General features: G+C 45.4%; 1 protein-coding gene across 1 annotated transcript in view; it reads left to right on the top strand.

Moving 5' to 3' along the window:
- KCNK10 (potassium two pore domain channel subfamily K member 10) overlaps window positions 1-23,183 on the top strand; it is a 109,666-nt gene that overhangs the window by 65,084 nt on the left and 21,399 nt on the right. The window contains exons 3-4 of the mRNA XM_037130296.2: window positions 3,370-3,487; window positions 13,667-13,827. Of these exons, the coding sequence (XP_036986191.2) occupies window positions 3,370-3,487; window positions 13,667-13,827 (279 nt within the window). The remainder of the gene's footprint in view (window positions 1-3,369; window positions 3,488-13,666; window positions 13,828-23,183) is intronic.

Raw genomic sequence — 23,183 nt, forward strand, 5'->3', positions numbered from 1 at the left:
AAATGTTTCCTTGAGTTCAAACAAAATCATTAGAAAATATTTTAGGAGGGCCAAGTTAGAACTGTGAACTCAATGAGATATATTCTTTCATCATTAAAAAATGATGCTATTAATTCAAGGGCGTGCAGTCTTTCGCACTGCGTTTTCCCTGTAGGTATGTAACCTTGCTGATTCATTTTAACACTGGTGGTTTGTTGGAGTGTTTCTGACTCATCGGATGTGGATGGCACCAAACCTCATTTCTGGGACTGGGGACTGTCCAAAGCCCTAGCAAGAGCTCAGTGACTCGTTGAAGGGCTTATCCTTTTCCTTCTTACTTCTGGTTCTGAACCACACTCTGACCCCCTCGTGCCATAACAACCCTTATGTTTAATTTCCACAAAACCACTTCGCAAGGGCATTTGCATGGATAGCCCACTTTACTAAAGATCTGGGGGGATCAAGAGAAGAATTTACATCATAATAAAGCAAGTTGAAATTGGATACTGGATGGACGTGTTCTTCAAAAGTCCCGGGCAGTGCTGGAACTCACCTTGAATCTCCCACGTGTGAACTGACACTCCGTTCTCTCTTTTTCCGACCTTGTTTGTCGCGGCTTTCTTTCTCTTTTCTCGGTTCCCTCCCTCTCAGGATATAAAATCAACCTTTCCCAATTTTTATCTATTTGCTTTTAAATTGTTTAATGCAACACAGTTAAGCTCTCTCCAGTTGCAAGAGACCATTAAAATGAAGTTTGGTTCCTCTAGTTCCAAGGAAACAGTCTAATTAGAATTGATCCCTTGTAGTCCCTTCTCCCTAAATCCTCAGACAATGGCCATCCTTTTCCGTCCTCCCTGGAGGCGGTCATGGGTATGGGCCAGGCGCAGTGTGCTCTGGGCAGCCTGTGCAGAGGACAGGGAGAACCCAGGGCTTTGACCCAGGCAGGGTGTGAATCCTGACTTCCCTACTTCCTGGCTGTGTCACGGCGGGGGTGTAAGTTACTTGACTCCCCAGAGGCTCAGAGGCTGTTTTCTTACCACCAAAGATGGGAATTGTTTTACTTTTACTTTTTTTTTTTTTGCAAGTTGTGGAAAGGATCAAATTGAGTAACCCGCAAGTCGTGCAAAGGAGCCCATGATATAACACTTCTATGGTACCTGGCTCAATGCAAGGACTCAGCTGATGTCTCCTTTCAATGGACAAATACTCTCCTGGAGGGTTACCTATGTAAACATGAAATATTTATCAATTAATGTGATTCAAAAAACCGAAACTTGAAAAGGAGTCTTACTTTGAATTTTCTGATCAGACAGATCAGCCTCTCAGTTTGCCTTTGATGCAAATCTGTGCTTTCACATGCTGCGCTGGGCCCGCGGACGATGCTTCTGTGCAGAACTCAGCCCAGGCAGACGTGGCCGAAAGCAAGCTGTCTGCGCGGCATCGTCGACGTTGTACACATTAGGTGTTGGTGGTGTGATTGGAGGTCGCCTATGTGACTGAGGCCTTGTGTTGTCCGGGAGGCATCATTTCCAGGTGGGCCCATCAGAGCGGAATCGATAATGGGGACAGAAACCCTAATGAGGCCTGTGGCTGGGTGTGATGGTGCTCACAGCACAGTGAGGATGGATCATGTACCAGCAGAAAGGACTCGCCAGCTGTCTGTGCTCTAAAGCAGAGCAGAGTGGAGCTCCTGATGAGAATATGATTGTGGTCGGTTAGGTGGGTCTGAACCATGGGCAAAGACAGTCTGTAGACAGCCCATGCGGCTGGCTTTTACATTCTGGGGTGCCAGGGTTTATGTTAGAAACAGTGGCCAGCACAGATGTCATATTCTTAGAGGCAGCAAAGAATCGGCTAAAGACTTCAACAGAAGAGAATTTTTCCTATTGTTCGGTCAGTTGTCTAGGGGTCTGCCAAATCCATCCTGCAGCCTGGTTTTGTACAACACGTGAACTAAGAATGGTCTTTGCATACTTAAAGAGTTGTAAAATCAACCAAAAATATGGGACAGAAACCTCGCTTCCCCTATGAAGCCTAAAGTATTTATTATCTAGTACTTTGTAAATAAAGGTTGCAGATCCCTGGTCTAGAGAGTTTTAAATATCTCTGATTCATGCAGGCAACATATATTGATGATTGACTTTCACACTTGTAATCTGATTTGCAGCAACAATGTTGGTTTTAACAAAGCTTAAATGGCATTACTTAGAATAACTGTAATCATATTTCCATATTTAATTGTGTCTTGCTTGCTCCACATGGGGTCATTCTGGGGCACAGAGTCTCTAGTTGTTCTAGAAGTAGCCTGATGTCTGTTGCCTCCCCCTGAGACTCCCGCTGTCTTTTCCTCCCTGCATCTCATCTGTTTGCTCCTCCCCTCTCTTCTGGCCGGAGAGGGGTTGGCAGGGTCTAGCCCAGAAGGGCTGCTGAGAGATTTCACCTTATTCTGTGCGTGCCCCCTGGAAGAAGTGGGGCTGGTCTAGACCCCGAAGTAATGTCACTTTAGGGAAGGCACCAGTGAGTCAAAAGTCCAGAGGTGTGAGGGACCATCTCATGGAGCGTCCTGCTGGGGCTGGAGGCTTTGATAGTATAAGGTGGTGGTGAATCATCAACCTGGCCAACTTCTTGGGGATTTTAAGTTGTGTGGAATGCTAAATCCAGCAGGCAGCAAGGAGTCCCATCGTATTTTAAAAAGGAGCAATATGCGTCTTTGTGTTGGGGGACAGTGAAATGACAGTCACGAGACTGGCTGTCAGGTCAACCCTAACCCAGTGCAGGGTAGCGAGCTACATGCATTGCATGGACCATCTCATTCCATGTTCACAACGGCTCTGTGTGGGGAGGTGTTATTATTCCTGGTTTTCAAGGCAGGAGTTGTGGGCTTAGAGAGGTTAAAATAACTTGCCCAGGGTCCTGTGGTTAACACCAGGCAGAGCCAGAGTGGTCTGCCCCAGGAACCCAAGCTCCTACCTCCAGTACTTCTGAAACAAGCTCCATGTAAAACATTCTAACCAAACAGAAAAGAGTCGAAAGCAGCTGAAACCCTGTCTTCCAGGAATGGCCACTTTGGGTGACAATCCTTCAGACATCTTTCTATGTACATGCAAAGTAATTTGCATGCAGTTTGTATAACCCAGGGCTTCACCATGTGAATCTGGGGCTGCAAATTTTACCCCAAAAGGCACCATACTATATACACTAGTTTTTGTCCCCCCTTACAATGAGCTTTCTAATTGTAATTAGTGGGTGTGTAGTGTTTCGCTTTGTGACCGTACCCTCATTTATGTAACCAGTCGTCTGTAGATGACTGAAGGTTCTTGAGCAGGGAAATCATTATTATTTTTTTAAAGTTTTTAAACCACGGCTCATGCTTTCTCCCTTTCTCTGCAGCACGCCGTGGACGCTGACAACGCAGGGGTGAGCCCGATAGGGAACTCCTCCAACAACAGCAGCCACTGGGACCTCGGCAGTGCCTTCTTCTTCGCGGGGACCGTCATCACCACCATAGGTAGCGATCCGCTCGCTGCTCTCTTGTCCTCTGTGGGCCTCCTGGGTGATGGCGCCGAGTCAGACTTCGGCCCTCACCGAGTCCATGGTAGAGCTTGGGGTTGCCAGGAGACTGATGAACCACGACCGCGTTACCGCAGTGGTTGTCGTGGCTGTAAGTCAAAGGCAAAGCAGACAAAGAACTTCATTTTTCACCCTGGAAGACGCAGGGGCCGTTAGTTTGCCAGGACCTCGTGAGAAGGGGATAGAGTGAAAAGATGAAATGATGCGTCGGTCAGTGGGACTCAGACAGCTCAGCTGCGCTCAAATTCCTTTTTCTCCAATCGTAGATTTTCCTTAAAGTTAGTTATATAGGAAAGAACCAGAACGTTCTAGAAAGTTCGTTTATGAAAACCAGTCATTGTTCAGGCCCCCAGGGTAACCGCTTTATTCTCTTTTGCTTGGTTATTCCGATACTCATCTCCATGACTAAGTACCACACTGGTATGGCCACTTCCTGAATGCTTTAGGGTTCTGTCGGTTTCAGGGTTATGTCTTACTTCCTGCGGTGCTAAGATGAGGAATCCCTTCTCTCCTCCACTCCACTGGAGACGGGCTCTCTTCCCACCCTCCGGTCCTCCACCACAGTTGGATTAGATCAAAAGTGAGCATTTGCGTGTTTTTTTGACTAGGCGAATGCTCTTCATAGCTCACCCTATAGGGTGATCTGTACCTTCCTTCCTGCAGCGATTTTTCTCTTGTAATATTTGCATGCTTCCTTCTTCTCCTGACACGTGGGGAGTTTTATGTTTTTGTCTTAGGGGTTAACTTTATAGTTATAATAGTATATAACAACTTAGTGTTCTAGTCTTTAAGCAGTATCTATTACTATCCATTCAGGGCAATGACATCTCCCTCTCAACATCATCCTTTTAATTTTTAAGTATACATCCTTTTAGTATATTTCTGCTTCTGTTAGATGAGTTGCCCACTTCAGATGATAACACTTGGCTCTCAGCTATTGCCTGTAAAGTGAACTTAACATCCCACCTTCTTTCTCTCTTCCACTATCAATTATTACTCTTTGTGTTGTTCTATAACATTGGGTATATGATTTACATTCTGGTCTGTTCTGGTCCTCACATTTCTTTTAGTCGTAGTTCTCAGTTAAATATCGCTAGTGTTCATTGTGAGTCCCTTTGCCATGGGTTTCCTCATCTGATTGGCTGAAACTCATCTTCAGATAGTTCTCTTAAACATGGATTATGGGAGTGATAGTCCCTGAGTTCTTGTCTTCTTCAAAATGGTAGCTTTGCCCTTGAATGGCGGTTCAGCCAGAAATGAAATCCTTGAGTCACATGCTGTTTTTGAAGGGTCTTGTATGTGTTGTTTCACTCTCTTTGGATGTTTATACTGCTGTAGAGAAACCTGATGTCAGCCCAATGTTTTTTGCTTTTGTAAGTGACTTCATCTTTGGCTCAGCTGCCCAAGAGATTTCATCTTCGTCTTTCATACCACTACTAGGTTCTGTTTTATCGATTTCAGGGAAGTATTGCTGATTGTCGTCTCTAAAGAAATTTGTTTTATTGTTGTTCAATTACAGTTGTCCCCGTTTCTCCCCCATTGCTCTCCCCTGCCCTGCCCACTCTTCCTCTCCCACGTTCAATCCCCCTACGCCATTCTCCTTGTCCACGGGTCCTTTATACACGTTCCTTGACTTGACCTTTCCCCTTCTCTCCCTGGTTATCCTCCTTCCCCCACCCCTCTGGTCAATGTTAGTTCCTTCTTTATTTCCACATCTCTGGTTCTATTTTGCTCACTTATTTGTTTTCCTGATTAGGTTCAATTTATAGGCAAACACTTTTTTTTCTGTTGTATGGTTTTAGTTGTGTCCTTTGGGAATCCCAACCACACAGACATCATCATTTCTTTGCCTGTATTTTATGGCTGTCATTTTCCCACTATGCCTTTTTAACTCTTAAGCTCTGGTTCTCATTTTGGTAATTTTATCCTCTTTATTCCTTTTGTGTGTCTGTGTGTGTGTATGTGTGTGTTCTTCACAGTGCCTATTTTACCATTTGTTTCTTCCAATTTTTTTAAATTTTATGATTATTAGTGGAATTTTTTCCTTCTCTTTTCTTTCCTGAGTTCCATTAGCTCCCATTTCATCTTTACTTGTTATCTCACAATTTCTGCCCACCCCACCCCCAACCCTCCCCCAATTTCTTGCATTTCTGCGTGTGGTATCTCTGTGAAGGTTCTTAGAGATGATTACTTCATAGTTTGTTACCATTTGTCTAGTTGGGGCAACATTTTTCTCTTGAGTGTCTTTCATCCATTGGTAAGTTTTGCTGCTTTTTTCACATTTTTTAAAAGTGGAAGCTTAATATTAATGCTGGGCCAGTTTTTTTTAAACACTTGACACCAAACAAACTGAATGTTCCTGCACCAGCCATCTGCTGAATTTTCCATGGTTCTGGGAGGAGGAGAGAAGGGAGAAGTAGGTAGCTTTTCAGGTAGCACATCCCAAGGCTCCCTTCTTTTCCTGCTGCCGAAGAAACGCAAGTGCTTTCTAAAAATATGGTCCATCTGTGTTATTCCACAATTAGTCTTGCCTTGTCTGTTTTTCTGGACCAGATTAAGTTCAAGGGGGTTTGTGCTGCTATCCCTCTTCAACTTATATCCATACCCGGTGCAAACAAAGATTTTCTTTTTGAAGTTCAACATGAGACCCTCACTTTTTGGGGGGGCGGTGGGAGGGAGGGAGGGAGGAAGAGAAACATCAGTGTGAGAGAGAAACATAGATTGGTTTCCTCTGGTACATGCCCCAGGGGCTGAACCCACAACCTAGGCATGTGCCCTGACCAGGAATTGAACCCATAGTTTTTTGGTTTACAGGGCAATGTTCCACCCAACTAAGCCACACTGGCCAGGGTGAGACCCTCCCCTTTATAATTAGATTTTTGCCAGCACTTTCTGAGATTTGCCACTGATGGGCTCTTTTGTTATTCTCTGTTTTTCTTCTATTTTTTTCCCTGTATGGTAGAATTTCTAGATGATATCCCTTTCCCAGTTCTGCTGAAAAAGTCTGACAGTTATCTACTCCCATGCAATACTGAACTCACATGGCAATAAAAATTTTCATTTAGAGATTGAAAGACATACAGCAGCCCCTAGTTCATAGCAATGAAGGACAGGCATGGGGGCCCCTGCCCTCAAGGTGGAAGGATTCCTTCTTTAACGTCTGGAAGGAAATCTCCCATCTGTTGCCCTCTGGAGACCAGCTGTGCCATCTGGCAGGTGCTTCTCTCTCTCTTGTCCTTCTTGACCACATGCTAAATGGGTGCTGGAGGGCAAGCCTTCCTTAAGGGGGATGCACATCTTTGGTAATCAACTTCTTCTTGGTGGAAGTTTCAGAGGCTAAGTGTTGTTTGAGAAGCACAACCTCTAAATTTTTCTTTTTGTTTTTAGGCCTAGCATGTAGGTCCTGTAATGTTCCTACATTGGTGCGATCAAGAAAGTTATGGGCAGTAAGACCATTTGGAATGAAAGAGAATTGTCCTTCCTGTTTAGAAAGATGTTTCATCTAATTACATGTCAGACTAGGTTCACACTTGCAAATTCACGGATATGTTGAGATCAATGATTATAAATATTATAGGTGTACATTGTGTTCGTGGGTCTGGGGCCTAGAAGCCTTTTCAGATGCTCCAGACCAGACTGGGCCCTATTACTCCACAGCCTCACAGTCTGCAACAGAAAAGAAGAAAATGGAATTTTCTCATTTTATAAAATGACTGAATCGGTGTCCTGTACGACACACTGAAAAACACTGTAGCTACATTGGTATGAGTTCTGATGGCACTTATTGTACCAAATCATAGGAACCCAGGGGCTTGGTTATTGAACAACTGTGTTCATTGACCCACATGACAATTTGTGATTAAGGAATGGTGCTTCTAAAAGCATGAGTTAACGTCTGATATGTAACATTATCTGTGTTTTCATATGCTCATTCTAGAATCTTTGAGTTTCCTCAAATGACATGCAGTCCTTCCCTTCTGATGCCTGGCGTCCGTTTACTTATTCTGGTAGCCATTTCTCAGTGGGCCTCTTCCCCACACTTGGCAGGTCCCAGGGGAGGAATCACCTTGTCTGGACTAAGAATCCATTACCTTGCATGCGAGTGGCCACAGTCCTTAGGTAAGAGACGGACGTGAGATCTGGGTGAGCCCAGTAAGAGCCTCAGTTCCTGGGCCGTTACTCGACCTTTGGAGGAAGTGGCTTCCTTTCTTAATGGAGGTAGATCAGGAAAGAAATAATCGGCCGGGGACCCTGCCAGTCATTTTCTTCCTTTGATGTGTTGCTTTGCCTAGAATTTAGTTAACACTAAAGAAGCAGAGTAAGCAAGGGGGAGTGCTAAAGGGGGTCCCGTTCACACCCTCTGAGCTTTGGATGGAGCTGCCCATGAAGTGTTAAGAAATACATGTTAAATCTCCTATTTCCTGGGTTCAATGCATATTTCTTTCTGCTTAAGCCAGCTGCATCGGGTTTTCTATTACCTAACGCTGAGAAATTCTAACTAATAAACACCTAGGGGTCAGAGATCATGGAGGGCCAGTAAGCATCCTGTGACCTCCATGGCCAGGGCCTGACCGTGCTGGACGCTGCCGCTGTGTCTCCTGCCTCCTTTGGGCCACTCCCTCTGGATTTAAAGTCTCAGGCAGAGCATCCTGTGGGATGGGCCTGGGGGTACAAGTGCTTGTGTCCTGGCTGCTTGGGAAGGTGCCGTCTCTACAGCGGGAGGCAGGACACCGAGTCCTACCTAGGCTGGGGTGGGGTCCTTTCCCAGAAATCTGAAGGAGGGTGGACACTGAACAAGAAACAACATGCAGAACAGGCATGAAGAAAAACCAAAAATAAAACTCAACCCAAACTGCAAGCTCACTTCAGTATCATGACTTAGTATTAGTGCTGGAAGATTGGGTCCTTGTTTAATTCAATGGGGAAAAAAATGCTATTTTGTCTCTCAATACATTGCAAAATAATGTATTGTAAGTTGACCACCATTTAGCTAGCTAAATTTTAACTCCGGAGTGGAGAGTATGTGTAAAGTCATACAGTTAGAGGATTCTAAAGAGAACCAACCATAGTGCAATGTTAGTAAAAATAATGAAGTGTGGAGATAATGGTTTTTCATCGTTCATCACATGTGGTAGAAAGGCTTGTGAGAAGGCTCAGAACTCACTGATTCTTTCAGTGTTTCCTGAGACATTTCCCACAATTCAAGAGTCAGGCAGCGGAGCAGCTGGAGCCGAGGAGCTGTCTTTTCCTTGTTTGTGAAATACACAAACATTAGCCCGCTTGCTTGAGTTCATGTAATTTGTGACACGGTACTGTAAACATTGCCCCATGTTACTAAGCTTCTTTGAAAAACAGTCTCTGATGGGTTCCACTGGATCTACTATCCACACTATAAATACCCCATATTGTTGGAGGCTGAGGCTGCTGCTTCTTTTAACATCACAATGAAAACTTTCGCACATGAAGTGTAGTCTTCATCTCTGGGTATTTCCTTGGAAAGATCCCCAAAGGATTGCTGTGTTAAAGGTCACAGGCCTTTAAAAGGCTCACCAAATGGCTTTCCAGAGAGACGGCCAGGAACTGCATGAGCTTATGTACTTTGCAGATACACAAAAAACATGTCCATGACTTAGAATGTGAATAGACAGATCTAGGGAATAATAGCTTCTTTTCTGAAAAGCAGCAGCCCTACTCAGTCTCAGAAGTCCCTTTTATCTGAGGATATCAAAGGCTTCTTTTTTAAAAAAAGCTTTTCTTGTACTCAACATTCAGGAAGATTTACAAGTGTGTAGCCAAAGGGAATGAATGCATTCAGGCATTTTCCAAACCCCAGACCCTGCCAGAAGGAAGACTGGGCTCTGTTCTTTGTTGAGGGTGCCCTGCACCTACCCCCCTTCTCAGTAACTAAGGCTGATGTGAGCAAGTCCCACTTGCCTGTGCATGTGGGCTCCGCTGGTGGGTTCCCAGCGACTCTCTTTTCTATGCTGGAGGCATGACACTCACTCCTGTGGGCAGAGACTTTCCCACAAACCATCACTTGCAGAAGGGCTGCAAGGGACGGCATTCTTACCAATAGCTCTGGAATACAATTGGATTTTGATCTTTGAGGCATTTTTGGATTGAGTCATCTGACTCCGCCCACATCAGTGAGAGCCCGTTGTCAGGTTCTAGATGGTAGCCAATAACTGTGTTACTTGCCTGGTGGCCTCACTTAAGAGTTGTCCCTGCCAAGGAACGTGGGTAGCTATTCCTAATCAACCAGCACTTGAATGGGAAGCTTGACCCATGGTTTTGGAAGTAACAATCACCATGGCTGACAGTCAGAGCTAGCGAGCACATGCTAGATTCTAGGCACTGTGCTCCACACGCCTTATCTTCGTCTCTCATTAACCGCCTGTGGTGATTACTGTCATTAGTTTCATTTTACCGATGAGAAGACTGAGGCCCACAGACATTAAGTAACTTGCCTGATATCTCATGGTTAGTAAGCAATGGAGCCTCGCTTCATTCAGCAGGGCCAGCTTCGCAATGTGTGGGCCCCAGTGCAAAATGAAAACATGGTCCTTTTGCTAAAAAATGATTGAGAACCTTAAGATGGCAACAGCAGAGCATTAAACAGAGCATGGGGCCCTTCTAAATGGGGGGTCCTGTTTGTACAAACTGCACATCCCAAAGCCAGTCCTGTATGCACAGACATTCTGATTCGGGGACGCACACTCTTCACCGTGTCCCAGGGCTGCTGACAGCGCAGGGTTCACCAGAGATTTGACTGGCACGGTCATAACAAATGGGGGCATCATATGTGTACTACTCAGACATCATCCTCTGTAGACATCAGCTCTCTCTTCATAAAAGATGTGGGATTCTTTTCTAGCTGGGGATGGACAGAGCTGAGCCCTGCCTTGGTCTTTGTCATTCATAACACACCGTCCTTGCTGGGATGGCCGTCTCCTTTGAAAGTCACCAGACGCCAGTCGGTGGACTAGCTCCTTGGCTGTCTTTTGCTTTACTTCAGTCCAGTTCCAATCTTCTGGGCCATTTCTGCCTGATTGACTGCTTTTCTTGTGGCTGTGTATCCTCCCTCTCATTTCCTGGCCTTCACCACCTCTGGCAGCACCAAGACATACCTGCACCCCAAGTCCAGTCCTGGGCCCACCCAAGTCACTGAGCCAGCCAAACGGAGGTACAGACACTCTGTCCCTTGTTCTGGGGCTGTGGGAGAACGACAGAGTTTCCGGAGGGAAAGTAGTAACCAACCGGCTGTTTTCTCCTGGGGCTTAGTTTTTTATTTCTGGAGACATATTGCTCAGAAGTGATTTCCTCCTACGCAAAACCCCAGGCCAGGTAATATGGCTAATACTCACCGGGGGCTTACTTTGTCTCAGGCTTTGCATACATGTATTTATTCTTCACAGGTAACTCGTGCTTCACATGCAACTCATCTCATGTTTAACAGCTGTAAGGTGAGCATTTTTAATGGCCTTACCTCTCAGATGAGGCAAGTGAGGCAGAAAGTTAGGTAGATGACCCAAGACCCGAGAGTCAGCAAGCAGAAGAAACAGAACAGGAGTCCATGTTGTTCCTAGTTCTAGAACCTACGTACGACCCTTACACCTCAACTCAAAGTTCTACCAAGCCTTCCGGAAGGCGGGGCTGGGCAGTCTCACAGGCTGGTACAAGTAGAGCCCAAGGTCCAGGAGTGTGGCCCTCCTTCACCTCAGAACAAACTTCCCACATGTGAGCTCTGGGATTTTCCTGGAGTGACGGCTTTGACTGACAAAGCGGGAGCCGTCTCTGCAAATAGACCATAGACGGGGGACAAAAATCCGCACACACACCCCCATGCACAAAACACAGCGTTGCTCAGGAATGGTGACCGCTTTGTGTCTGATACGAAGTGTTGTCCTGAAATATACTTACAGACTTATTTAAACAACACTTCACTTAGGTAAGTGCCCTTACCTAAGAACTTCACTTTAATTTCATTTTAGTGTTCTTGTCTGCATTGGTGTAGTGCATTACACTTCATTGATTCTGTTTCCACATTGCCCTTGAACCCCTCTAACACTAGGGTCTGGGTTGGCTAAGTGAGTCTAAGGACAACCGGATAGAATGAGGGGAACTGGATCTGCAGCTTCTGTGTTCTCACCTCCCTCTCATGCTCCTTGATGGCCCTGGAACGGCCCCTGGCCCAGGCAGGGCGGTGCGGATCCTCCAGGGGTAGGATGAGAGCTGGGGGAGGGTGCACAGCACACATGTCAGGGCTAAGAAGATGCCTAGTCTGCAGATTCAAAGCCTCAGTTTGTTTGCTAGTATCTGCAGTCTATTTATTTTTTTGGGGGGGGGGCAGATTATTTTTATTTTTATTTTTTAATTTTAATTGTTGTTCAAGTACAGTTTTCTGCCTTTTACCCCCAGCCCAGCGCATCCCCCAGCCCTCCCCACCTTCCTCCCATTTCCTTGTTTTTGCAGTCTATTTCTTTCTGAGTAATGATACTAACAGAAAACCTATGTTCTCTGATGCTAACCCAGCATTTATGAGACGGCCAAGCAAGAGTCATAAATGTTTCCAGAAGTTGCTAGAATGTTTCTGAGAGTCACCATAAACCAGCATAGTGTGAAGCTGTAGAGGCACATTTATTTCCTTTTGAAGAGGACTATGTTAATGTAAATCAGGTTGAAGGGCATGCCTAGAAAAAAAAGGATTTTGTCTAAATTCCTGAAAAAAGTTCCAAGACCTTTTTTGTTCCCCAGCATTAAATCAAAATGGTGGTGAGTAAAGAAAGGAGAGATTAGGAGGTTTGCCTCAATGCTTGTTGATAAAACGGAAACTGTCATTTAGATAATTTGTGATAAGAGGTTTAATGATTCTGAGTGGAAAGCCGAAAGGGGAAATAGCTGGGTGACTCACTGCTGCAGAGCAGAAAGCTACAGTGTGTTCTTTACAGGCGCAGGAAGGTGAGCGACACGCGGTCGTCAACATTCTTCGCTGCGTGCCATCCCCAGCACGCCCATGACCAGGAACCCAACGACTCACCCACTGGTGGATTTAGACACAAACCTCTCATGAGCTTCCCCAGTGTGGGAGGTCAGTTAGGTGACTGTCTAGATACTCATTGGCTTAAAAATGAGTGACAAATAATTTGGACTCTCATTTCTGTACAAATTGTGCTAATGCCATTAGCCATTTTCTTCCACCCCTACTGTCTTCAGTCCCATCCACATAGACCAAGGTCACTGCCAACCATGCTAAGTCACTTATGTAATTGCAGAATTCTCAAGAATGCGGATGTTGGCGTCTTCAAAGCACTATTTGACAAACATACTAGTAGACCTGGCTATGAAAGGATTCTGCTGTATTTAAAAATCAATTCCACCAACGAACATTTATTTAGCACTTGATAACCCACGATACAAGAAGTGGGTAAGGACAGGCTGATCTTACAGAGGGTGCCAGGTGGAAATAAACATCACTGTCAGTGTAGGAACGAGGCATGGCCTTGCTTTCCCTACTCTTTACTATTTTCAGGCTTCCTGGGGGAGGGCTGTGTGATCCATGGGTCCTTTCTGAATTTGTGCTTGACCTCAGAGCCTCCTTAATGCCGAGCATCCAGGAGCCTACGAGGGCAAATGTTGAAGGCAGCCATGGTCTGGCTGGTGGAGGGGCAGCCCTTGGGATGAGACTCTAAAGGAGGAGCTCTTTTCCGATCCCCAAATGACAATGGTGAGCCCTTTTCAAGTGCGCAGGTGTTTCTAAACCAGACAGGTCCAGGATGCTGGGCACTTCTGAAATGGATGGTACCATTTTCCATTAGAAATGTAATTCTGGGTGACCATAAATTTCCTGAAATGCAATCTAGCTAAATACATGAGATCCGGGAAACCTGGATCTCCTTAAAACTACTTAAAAGAGAAAAGGGAAGGTAGCAATGGAACAGTGTTCTGAATTGTATGGGCCTTTGAAATAAAGTTCTACTTCCTAAAGTTCATCAAGTGGTGGTGGTGGTGGTGGGGGATGCAGAAGTGTTTTAAAGGGTCTGTGGAGTCTTTTGTTCTCTACTCTAACTTCTCAGCCACCTCACCACTCTCCCTCTCTCTTTTTAATATTTCTCACCAGGGTATGGGAATATTGCTCCAAGCACTGAAGGAGGCAAAATCTTTTGTATTTTATATGCCATCTTTGGAATTCCACTCTTTGGTTTCCTATTGGCTGGAATTGGAGACCAACTTGGAACCATCTTTGGGAAAAGCATTGCAAGAGTGGAGAAGGTCTTTCGAGTGAGTACTGCCTCAGTGTAAACCCAAACCTCTGTGATCCTGTTGGCATTAGCCTGATGAGATGCAGGCGGAATCATTGGGGTGTTACTGCCACTTTTGCCACATCATTGCCACTTTTAACAGAATAGTCTAATGTCATGGTCACATTTTTTTCTTTGGCTGATGGTAGTCACAGGTGCTGCACCTAAACTCTTTTCTTTGGTGGTTACCTTCCGTAGATGGGTATTTCTGGAATCACAACACAGGGGGTGAAGTATGGGTTTGCCAACACAGGTTTTTCAGAAGATGTGAAGTATACTCTATTTCTTCGTCAAGGTGAAAGATGGGTTCCTCAGTGTATTTGCAACAGAGAACTATAAATTTATCCATTTTGTTTTTGGAACTTCTTCCTTGCATTTTATTTGCAAGCATTGTGTCTTCAGGGTGATCCTGGCTTCTAGAATCTCTTCCAGGGCCCATTTTTTTCTAGATACTGCTTTGTGTTTGGACCTGACTCCTTGTGGCCCCTCTCTCCTTCTCCCCCCACTGTTGAATGCTCCCTCTGCAATAGTATACAGATGTACTAATTCATACTACAGTGCTGGTGATTGCTGTTGTGTTAGTGTTTTTTTCCTCTTGAGAATACTTACCTTTAAACAAGGGGAAAAAATCTCATCTCAAGCAATTCTGTTACTAACGATGGCATTCCTGGCAAGTATGTGAGGATGTGATTGTACTGGGGTTCCCAGGCCCGTTAACTCATGCCCAGGTGCTTGATATAACAGAACAATTGTGATGCTTTGGTATAAGGTCCTTTTTGCTCTCTTTATCATTACTGACCTAATTTCTAAGTCTTTGAAACCTCCTTTAGGGAATTTTTCTCATAGTGACTTACCGCTTAAAAAATGACAATTTGAGATCTTTTTCTGAAACTAGCAAAGATGGGAAAGATAAACCGCTGGTAAGCTCTAAATAGGAGCTTGCTTTTCCCTGTGAGGCCAGAAATCAAGACTTCGACTTTTCTTTAGGAGATGCAGGAGAGCCCCCAGTTCCGTTCTGTGAGCGCAGGCTCAGTTTGTCGGAGGGGGTGCACACGGCACTACAGCTGGCTCAGTGATCCTGGATGAGCTGCCTCAGTTTACTCATTGGCAAAAGGGGGTAGATTTCTAATCTGCCTTTTAATGTTTCGATAATGATTAAATGAACTAATGTGTGGGAAAGAGGCTGGCAAGGGGCCAGGCACGTAGAGCTCAGAGCTACTGTGTGTCTCCTGAACGAAGTGTTCATTGGCAGGCTAGCCACCCGTTCAGATATCATCTGAGCGGCAATGCAGCGTGTGGGTTTTTGTGGAATGTCCAACAACCTTTGCTCCCTAGGTGCCGGCTGGTCAGCCAGCCTCATCAGAGCATGCACCTGGGCTCAGTGGTCGCCATGGAAACCACCAGAGCTCAGCCTCTCGGCTTCTCTGCTTCTCAGAGGTTCAGGTCTCCCTAAGCCAGGCATGACAACGCTGTCTTTGTCTCCCAGAGCTGTTCTCCGAGGAGTCCTTGTAGCCCCCCGAGTTAGAGGAAGATAAATCTGGTGGATTCAAATGGAGTTCAGGCATAGGTAGCCTTTCTGGGTCACAGTGTCTTCATTTGTAGAAAGAAAGGATTGAACGAGCTTTGAAATTCTGCTTTATGAAAAAAAAATGAGTTACTGTATTCTGAACAAGGGAAGAGGTTGCACTCATTTGACAACATTTGTTACCAAATGTGGGGACTTAGTTTCTCCTAATATATTTTGAACTTCAAGTAGAGTGCCGTTCTCCCTCCCCTGAAAGTTGCCTCTCCGTGGGTCATTCGGGACAGAGCCTTAAAAGTCTCACATTTCATTTTTATGCTAATGGCCCACTCAGTTCTTTACAACGCCACTGAAGACCGGGTGTCCTCCGGGAAGTGGGCGGCTGTGTCACAGAACTACCTGCACACCGCGGAGGCGCTTGCAGCCCAGTGGAGGGCGCTGTTGGGAAGTCGGAAGGGGTGATGCGTTCCAGGAGCCCTAACAACACACTTCCTGCAGATAGAAACAGCAGTTAGGCTTGCGTAGCCTTGGAAGAAAATCCCCAAGCTCATTGTCATTCATTTAAACTACATCTAAAAGGGTAGGTACTCTTAGGTGATTGTTTGAGAATAGAAAATTGTATAAACCAACAAAACTTGGGGTTGTGATTTTTGGTTCTCGTGGGGAAGGTTCATTTTTTTTTCACCTGCTCAATGATTGTTAAGCCTTTCTCTTTATTCGCCATGGATTTTTTTTCCAGTTCTTGGGAAAGAGAAGATTTTTCATGGAGTAAAGATAAAATATAAAATCAGCCTTTTAGGTGTCTGTGTTCTGAGGCGACATGATTGGGGTCCTTCGACCACATCTGAGCCTCATTGTAAAGAGTCACCGAGGGTAGCTGTATTATTTAGGAATGCTTCTGGCCATGGAGTCATGAAATGCTTGACTGTTGGGGTTCTTATGGGGTGAATGAGAGAAAACTCTCTTTTGCCCTCTGAAACTCAGAACTAATCAAGAAATAGACATAGGAGTCATCTATGGAGATTAAAATGTCAACTTAATTGCTAATAAGCTCACCAGAGAATGTGGCTTTAGCTCTGATGCCAGAGGGACTTAGTAAACACTTCACCCCGGGTTGGAAGGACTTCCTGGCTGTATTAGTTTTCTGCTGCATGTAACAAATGACCACAAATTTAGGTGCTGAAAACAACACCCATCACTGCATCACAGTTCCGGGGCTGACCACATTGCTGTGATGGGCTAATTAGAATTCTGTTAGCGAAGAAGAAGTTGGGGTCAACAAATGACAGTGTCTGCCGCAGGTGTCAACTGCTAGCCACACAGGCCACTTACAGGGAAGTGGTCCTTCCTCCCTCTTGCCATTAATCAGGTGGCCTTTGGGATCCTTGAATCAGTTAGGGGACACTGGGTTATGCGGGTGACAAATACCCGCAGCTTACTCTCACCCTGCCAGGTCTGCGGCAGCCTAGGCACCTCTCCGGGCTTTAGGGGCTTTGAGGGGTTTGGGTCAGGAGAAGAGAGCTAGCTCTTAAGAGCTGCTGGCTCTTAAGAGCTTTGACCTCTGGTCACAGCCCATTGACCTGACCCGCCCAACTGAAAAGGGGGCCTAAAATGTGTTGTTTGATCTGCAGAAAGGGAAGGAGGTGAGAAAATAGGGATTTCACATGGTTTTTCCTTGGGACTATTCCTGGGCTCACTCTAGGGTGACAGGCATCCCTAGGATTTAGAATACAAGGCCTGGAGATCATTCTTTGGGGACCACCACTCCAGTGAGACTCATTTCTGTCTCACATCTGTCTTCTGCTTGGTGACTTGCCTAGTACAACACAGTGAATTGGGGGCACAGCCTGGACTCAAACCGCTAATCCTATCTTAACCCCTTCCAGGGCAGGTCACAGATACTTACAGTCAGACGTATTAACTTGCATCGTGAAATCAGTGTGGAGTTTAGGTGTCTTGAATATACCACACTAATTCTTGGAGTAAATTTACAAATATTTATATAGTATGAAATAAAAAGAATTCTTCCTAGGTTTACAGGGGGAAATCTGTACAGTTGGCAAGAAAGGGCACTGACCTGGGATTAAGCAGAGCTGATCTTGGGTTCCAAAGCGGGTTTGGCAAGTGGGCAGCCTCTCGCTCCCCTGCTGTGGGCTGGATCTTTTGCTGGGCCAGGCCGACTGTCATTTGATGGGATGCTGTAGGAAAACTGGTCACATTTTGGACTGGATCCCATTTTCTCGCTCTGCGCCAGCTGGACTTTGGTCTCTGGTAGGAAGCAGCTGCCTCTTTTTATCTGGCTGATTAGCAGGCGTTCTGATATTAGCTCTATAACCAAGGGGCACCTTTATGTTTCTTTGATTGGCCTTTGCCCCCAAGGACATGGCAGACATGTTCAGTTGCCTTTGAAGGCAAAGGACTCTGGGTGTAGTTGACAAACAACAACAATGGTACCCTAGGTTTATGGGCGCCATGATTACCTGGCGACTTTGGAGCCTGCCACGTGCTTAAGACCAGGTGTTGACAATCTCAACTGCTAATGATGTTCAGTTAGGGCTAATCAATCACTCCAGATTGCAGGAAGGGGCTGGCAGTGAAAGCCAAGGACTCCTGAAGGCCTTTGCCATGTGCCTGGCATGAATCAAAGAAAGATTTGAGGAGCACAGATCTTCGTGCTCCTCCATTGGCAGGAGGCTTCTGCTTCCCACAAGGACCTTCTGAGTGAGCTCCCAGGAGCAACAGGGTTCTCTTAAAAAATTATTTCAAAAAGAGAAAAATCCTTGTTTTGGAAACCGGATGTTATTTTCAGCTGTGTGGGTAGACTTTCTAAGTTCTGATAGTGGAAGTGCCCACTGAGGAAGTAGTTATGCACATCAGCATCGGGCCTCAATGTGTGTGGCGGGGAGCCAGATGGTGGGCTGAGAGTGCCTGAGAATGTGTGTGTGTGTATGTGTATCTGTCTGCCTCTATAACGTGCCTGCCCCAGTGCATACCCTATTACAAATTCCTGAGAAATAACTCAGTAGGATTAATGTTACACAGATTATGTGAGTTTATTTTGATCAGAACAGTTTCAACCTGAACAATTGCTGTCTTATTTTTCCCTAAGGGACTAGAGGGGGTGGGAGGTAATTGTTTTAACATGCAAAGAAGGCAAATATTTTTCAACCTTTGTCAACCAAGTCTTTTCTAAATTAGTCCAAGGGCATTGACTAGCTATAGTGATAGGTCTGGTTGTGTACTTGGAACAGACTACATACATAACATCCACAGAACAGACTACATGGCATCTCTTACTGGCAGCCTGTGACACAGTTGGTCTGTGACAGTCCCTTCTTTTCTCTCCTCTGATGCAGGGTGACTCAGCCTCAGCACCGTTGACATGTTAGGCTGAGTGACTGTCCTGTGACTGTGGGGTGTTTAGAAGTGTTCCTTGTCCTCTACTCACTAAACCCAGGTGTCATCAGACCTGGAGTTATGTCAGCCCAAAATGTCTCCAGATGTTAAAAAATGTCCCCTCGAGGACAAAATCCTTCCAGTTAATCGCCACAACTGTGCTGGGATAGAAAGGATCAGCTGGCCCACAGATCCTGAGGGTCATGCCCTGGTCTCCTGGCTGAATCTTCCTCATGGGTTCTGATGTCTCTACCAAAGGTCTTAACCAGTTCTTCAAGGCCAGTGCCATTCCTGCTCAGAACTCTCCTCTCTTAGTTGGATCCTTAAAGTGGGCTTTACAGATGTTATACTCTGAGAATAAGATCACTTTTCACCAATAGGGGAAAACGCCTGGGGACTTGACTCAATGAAAATGTCCAGATAGATTGTTCTGCTATTGTTCTTCAGCAGGCAGACAGTCTCAGCCCCAACTTTAGCTGACTCAGTATCATTCTTCCTTCTCAGCTTATCTTTGATACCTGGCCAGCATCCTTTTAGTGTTTCCTGTTGCCATCTGAGATAACTATAGTAGGTCTTAATGGCCTTTAAAATGCATCTTCCCTCTTTTCTATAAACAGTAAAGCTATCAAACTCTGCCTAAAATATAACCACTTAAAATACTGCTGGATAGTGTTTATCATTTAAATGTTTTTATGGTCGCTTTAACAGTCTCTCTCTTACTGGCAAACTTTGATCACAGGTAACTTCTGGGAATCTGTTAACTTCTGGGAAGTCACTCATGAACTTCTGTATGTAGTGACCTTTGTAGGGAGACCTGGATTTGTCATTTGTCCAATAGGATTTGAATGAGGGCAGACTGACCACTATGACACTTCAGTCTAAAAGTCTAGAGATAAGATGCAAATCTCTTTGGCGGTTTCACTCTATTCCAGACACTGGCCATGGACTTTGCCTAGAGTAAGCTGTGCAACAACCCCCTCAAAAATAATATTTTGCCTTCTTAATTTTATGAGATCAGGATGTTCACATTGGTTTTATGACCTGTCCAAGGTCACCCAGCCCACAAGGGACAGAACAAGGATTTCAAACCAGATCTCCATGCTCCAGTGTGTGTGCATAGACTGAGTCTTTCTTCCATGTTTCCCTCCTTCTTCCTCGTATAAGGCAAGGGTAGAATCAGATGGTTCCAAAGAATCTCCATGAAAGGTCAGTGCGGCCTGGGGACAGATAAAGATGGTCAATTGAGAAAAAGTTAACATTGGCCATGAGTGTGCTTTCAGAGGGTTTTCTAACTTTATTTCATCCATTGATCCTTTGAATTGTAGCCTCTGATTCTTTTCTACACACCCGTCTTTCCTCCCCAGTACTGACTCATTATTAGCAAACATCTCTTTCTTGGTGTTTTCTGCTCCTGGAGATTAATCTAGGATTTAAATGCCTCCTTGCTCATGTCCACTGTGACTAATGTGAAGGTGGGTTTGTAAAAGGGGCTGGTACTGTCCCGATGGCTGACTCATTTTGACCCACCTCTGAGAGAGAAGTAGCTGGGCAGATGAAATTCTTTCATTCTCTACTCTCTGTACACGTCGTACAAACCACTCAATGTTCATCATATGAGGAGACTCAGCTCACAGCCAAGCCTGTGGTGAGCAGAGGCAGCTGGTCTTGCCTTCAAAAAACGTACTTCTTTTTCTGGGCTCCACCGATTGCCTCAGCGCGTTAGTGCAGTGTGTTTGAGAACCTGGAGTTTCAGTGTGTCGACACCAAGACCTGAATCCCCACTGGGGATTTAACTCAGTCCTAAACTCCAGGAACATGCTGGAAGAAGGTCCTTTTAAAGTGTCATCCAGTAGAGGCGAGTCTCTGGAATATGCTTGTGTTCATCATCTGTTGGGTTGTGTCTGTTGGAGAGATGATCCCGTGGGTTTTGTTAATGTAAACCTCTTATATCTTTGCATGTTGGGGCAGCACAAGTCCAGAGATGCTTTAGACCTCCTCCATGGTGACCCATTTCTAAAGCTTCCAGGTACTTTTGAATTGCTAATTTAATGTAAGAATTTTTATAGGCATTCATTTCTATAAGTACCATAAAATCAGCATAAAACATGGATGATTTCCCATATTCACCCCTCATCACCCATTTCCACAGGCTAGTTTGGGTCGTCTGCCAGGCACACTGATTTAATAGAATAATAACCCTTTGCCCTTTTATAGAACTCTACTTTAAAAATAATCATATTTGTCAATATGAAAAGAAAACAACTTTTTTCCTTTTCCCTCTAGCCTCATGCTACTTTTGTGAGCCAAGCAAGTACTAAACCCTTCTAGTGTAGCTTCCAGAAAATTAGGTTCCTGAAAATTGAGAGGGGCCATGTTGAACTGAGTCAGTCCTTCATGGAGCTGGGTGTACGATCTATGGCTTTTCACTTGGGTGCCGTGTTTCTAAATGGCTCTTATGTCCGTAGTTATCCATAAAAAGCAGCTTTAGGAAACTTTTTAGAACTTTTCCTTTTAGGAAAGGCAAAATGTTTAGAACACGTTGTTACTGAGAGGCATGCAGGTTTTGGGGCCCTTTCACCCCAAAGAGACAGCTCCCTTGGGAGGTGCCAGCAGGCCAGGCACAGCACGGTCCCCCTGCAGAGCAGGTGCTGTTGGCTTTGAACAAGGAAGGGCCCCCGCGAGTCGAATCCAGCCTAGGAAATGTGCATTCTTGTTAGAGAAAATACACGTTGTATTTCTGGGAAGAAGTGCTTTGCTTCTTACCTTCTGAGAAGAGTTAGCTGTGTTCGTGAGCATAGCGTGTTTGGCCTGACGGTTTTGAACTGTGTCTTGGAGTGTGCTGCTGAGTTTTGGTGTCTTGTTAACACGGAGCTATGGCTCCTCCTCTGTGGGAGGGGGCCCCAGAGGCTTTCAGTGCCATTTCGAGGGTCCAAGAATCCTTTTGTGTGTCAAGCATTGCTGGTACACAGAATAAACAGTCCTTTCCCAAATGTATGTTACGGCGGTTGTTATCACTTAAATTCATTTAAAAAGGTGACTCCTGAATTCATAGTATCTTTTTTCCTTGATTTGTTTTCACAGTCAGTGGGTACCAAAGGCTCTATGATTCTGTGGGGATTTGAGTGATTTTTATTTTTAATGTTCAAAAAGGATTCCCATACTCAGAAAAGCTGAGTACAAAGGGACAGCGCCCAACACTGGCTTTCCAAATCAGCTTCGTTTCCCTGTCATTGTGGGGGCTCCTGTTCCCACGGAATGAACATTTCTGTCCTGGCCACAGTCATGTAGCTTCCAAGAGGTTCCCTGTCAGGCCGCCCCAGGCGCTAATGGGACACGATAGAGCCTGCTTCAGCTTTTTCTTTAGGCCTGTTTTTTTTTTATTGAGGTAAAATATACATAACATAAAATTTACCATTTTAGCTGCTTTAAAATATATGGTTCAGTGGCAGTAAGTACATTCACCTTATCATGTCAACGACCTCTCCTTCCACCTCCAGGGCTTTTTGATCCTCTCTGGAGGAAAGTCTGTGCCCATTAAGTGATAACGCCTCGTTCTCCACCCCCCCCCCCCCCCGTAACCTCTGTCCTACGTTCTGTCTCTCCGACCCTGAGTGCTCTAGACACTTCACCCAGGTGGAACCAGATGGTGTGTGTTTGTTCTTTTGTATCTGGCTTATTTCACTTAGCGTAAAGTCTTCAAGGACTCATTCAGGTTGTCCCACATGTCAGAATTTCCTTTCTTTTTAAGGCCAAATCATATTCCACTCCATGTATCTACTGCACTTCGTTCGTCTGTTTATCTGTTGGTGGACCCCGGGTTGCTTCACCCTTTGCCTGCGGTGAAGAATGCTGCCGTGACCATGGGTGTGCAAGCATCTGTTCACTTCCCCGGCTTTCAGTTCTTTTGGGTGTGTACCTGGAAGTGGAATCGCTAGACCATATGGCAGTTCTATATTTAATTTTTTTTGGGGGGGGCTGCCATACTGCTTTCCACAGCGCTGCACTATTTTTCATTTCCACCGGCGATGCTCAAGGGCTCCAGTTTCTCCACAGCCTCACCAGTACTTGTTATTTTCTGTTTGTTTTTTCTTCTTCAGCTTCCATGGGTCACAAAAACAGCATTTGCTGACTTTGTTCTCCGATTGCTCCTTACGTTTTGGCTGCTCCAGCGGCTGCCACTCTGTTACCTTGGCAGCAAAAGCAAGAGGTGGGGCTCTGTGCTTTGCCTCCCTCTGGCACCTGCTCCTCCTCCTGTTCTCGCCTCCACCTGTGTCCTCTGCTTATCCCCATCCCACTTCCCCAGCTCTGGCCCCACAGCAGAGCTCCTGGCGGGGAGGACGGCCTGGTGCCAGGCCACCTCGGGCCTCTGCACCCTGGGGACATCTGTTTCCACCTTGCCTTGCCACTGCTCTGCAGTC

The sequence above is a fragment of the Artibeus jamaicensis genome, unplaced genomic scaffold, assembly GCF_021234435.1.
Source record: "Artibeus jamaicensis isolate MK-2021 breed Jamaican fruit bat unplaced genomic scaffold, CSHL_Jam_final contig_444, whole genome shotgun sequence".
NCBI classification, from domain to species: Eukaryota; Metazoa; Chordata; class Mammalia; order Chiroptera; family Phyllostomidae; genus Artibeus; species Artibeus jamaicensis.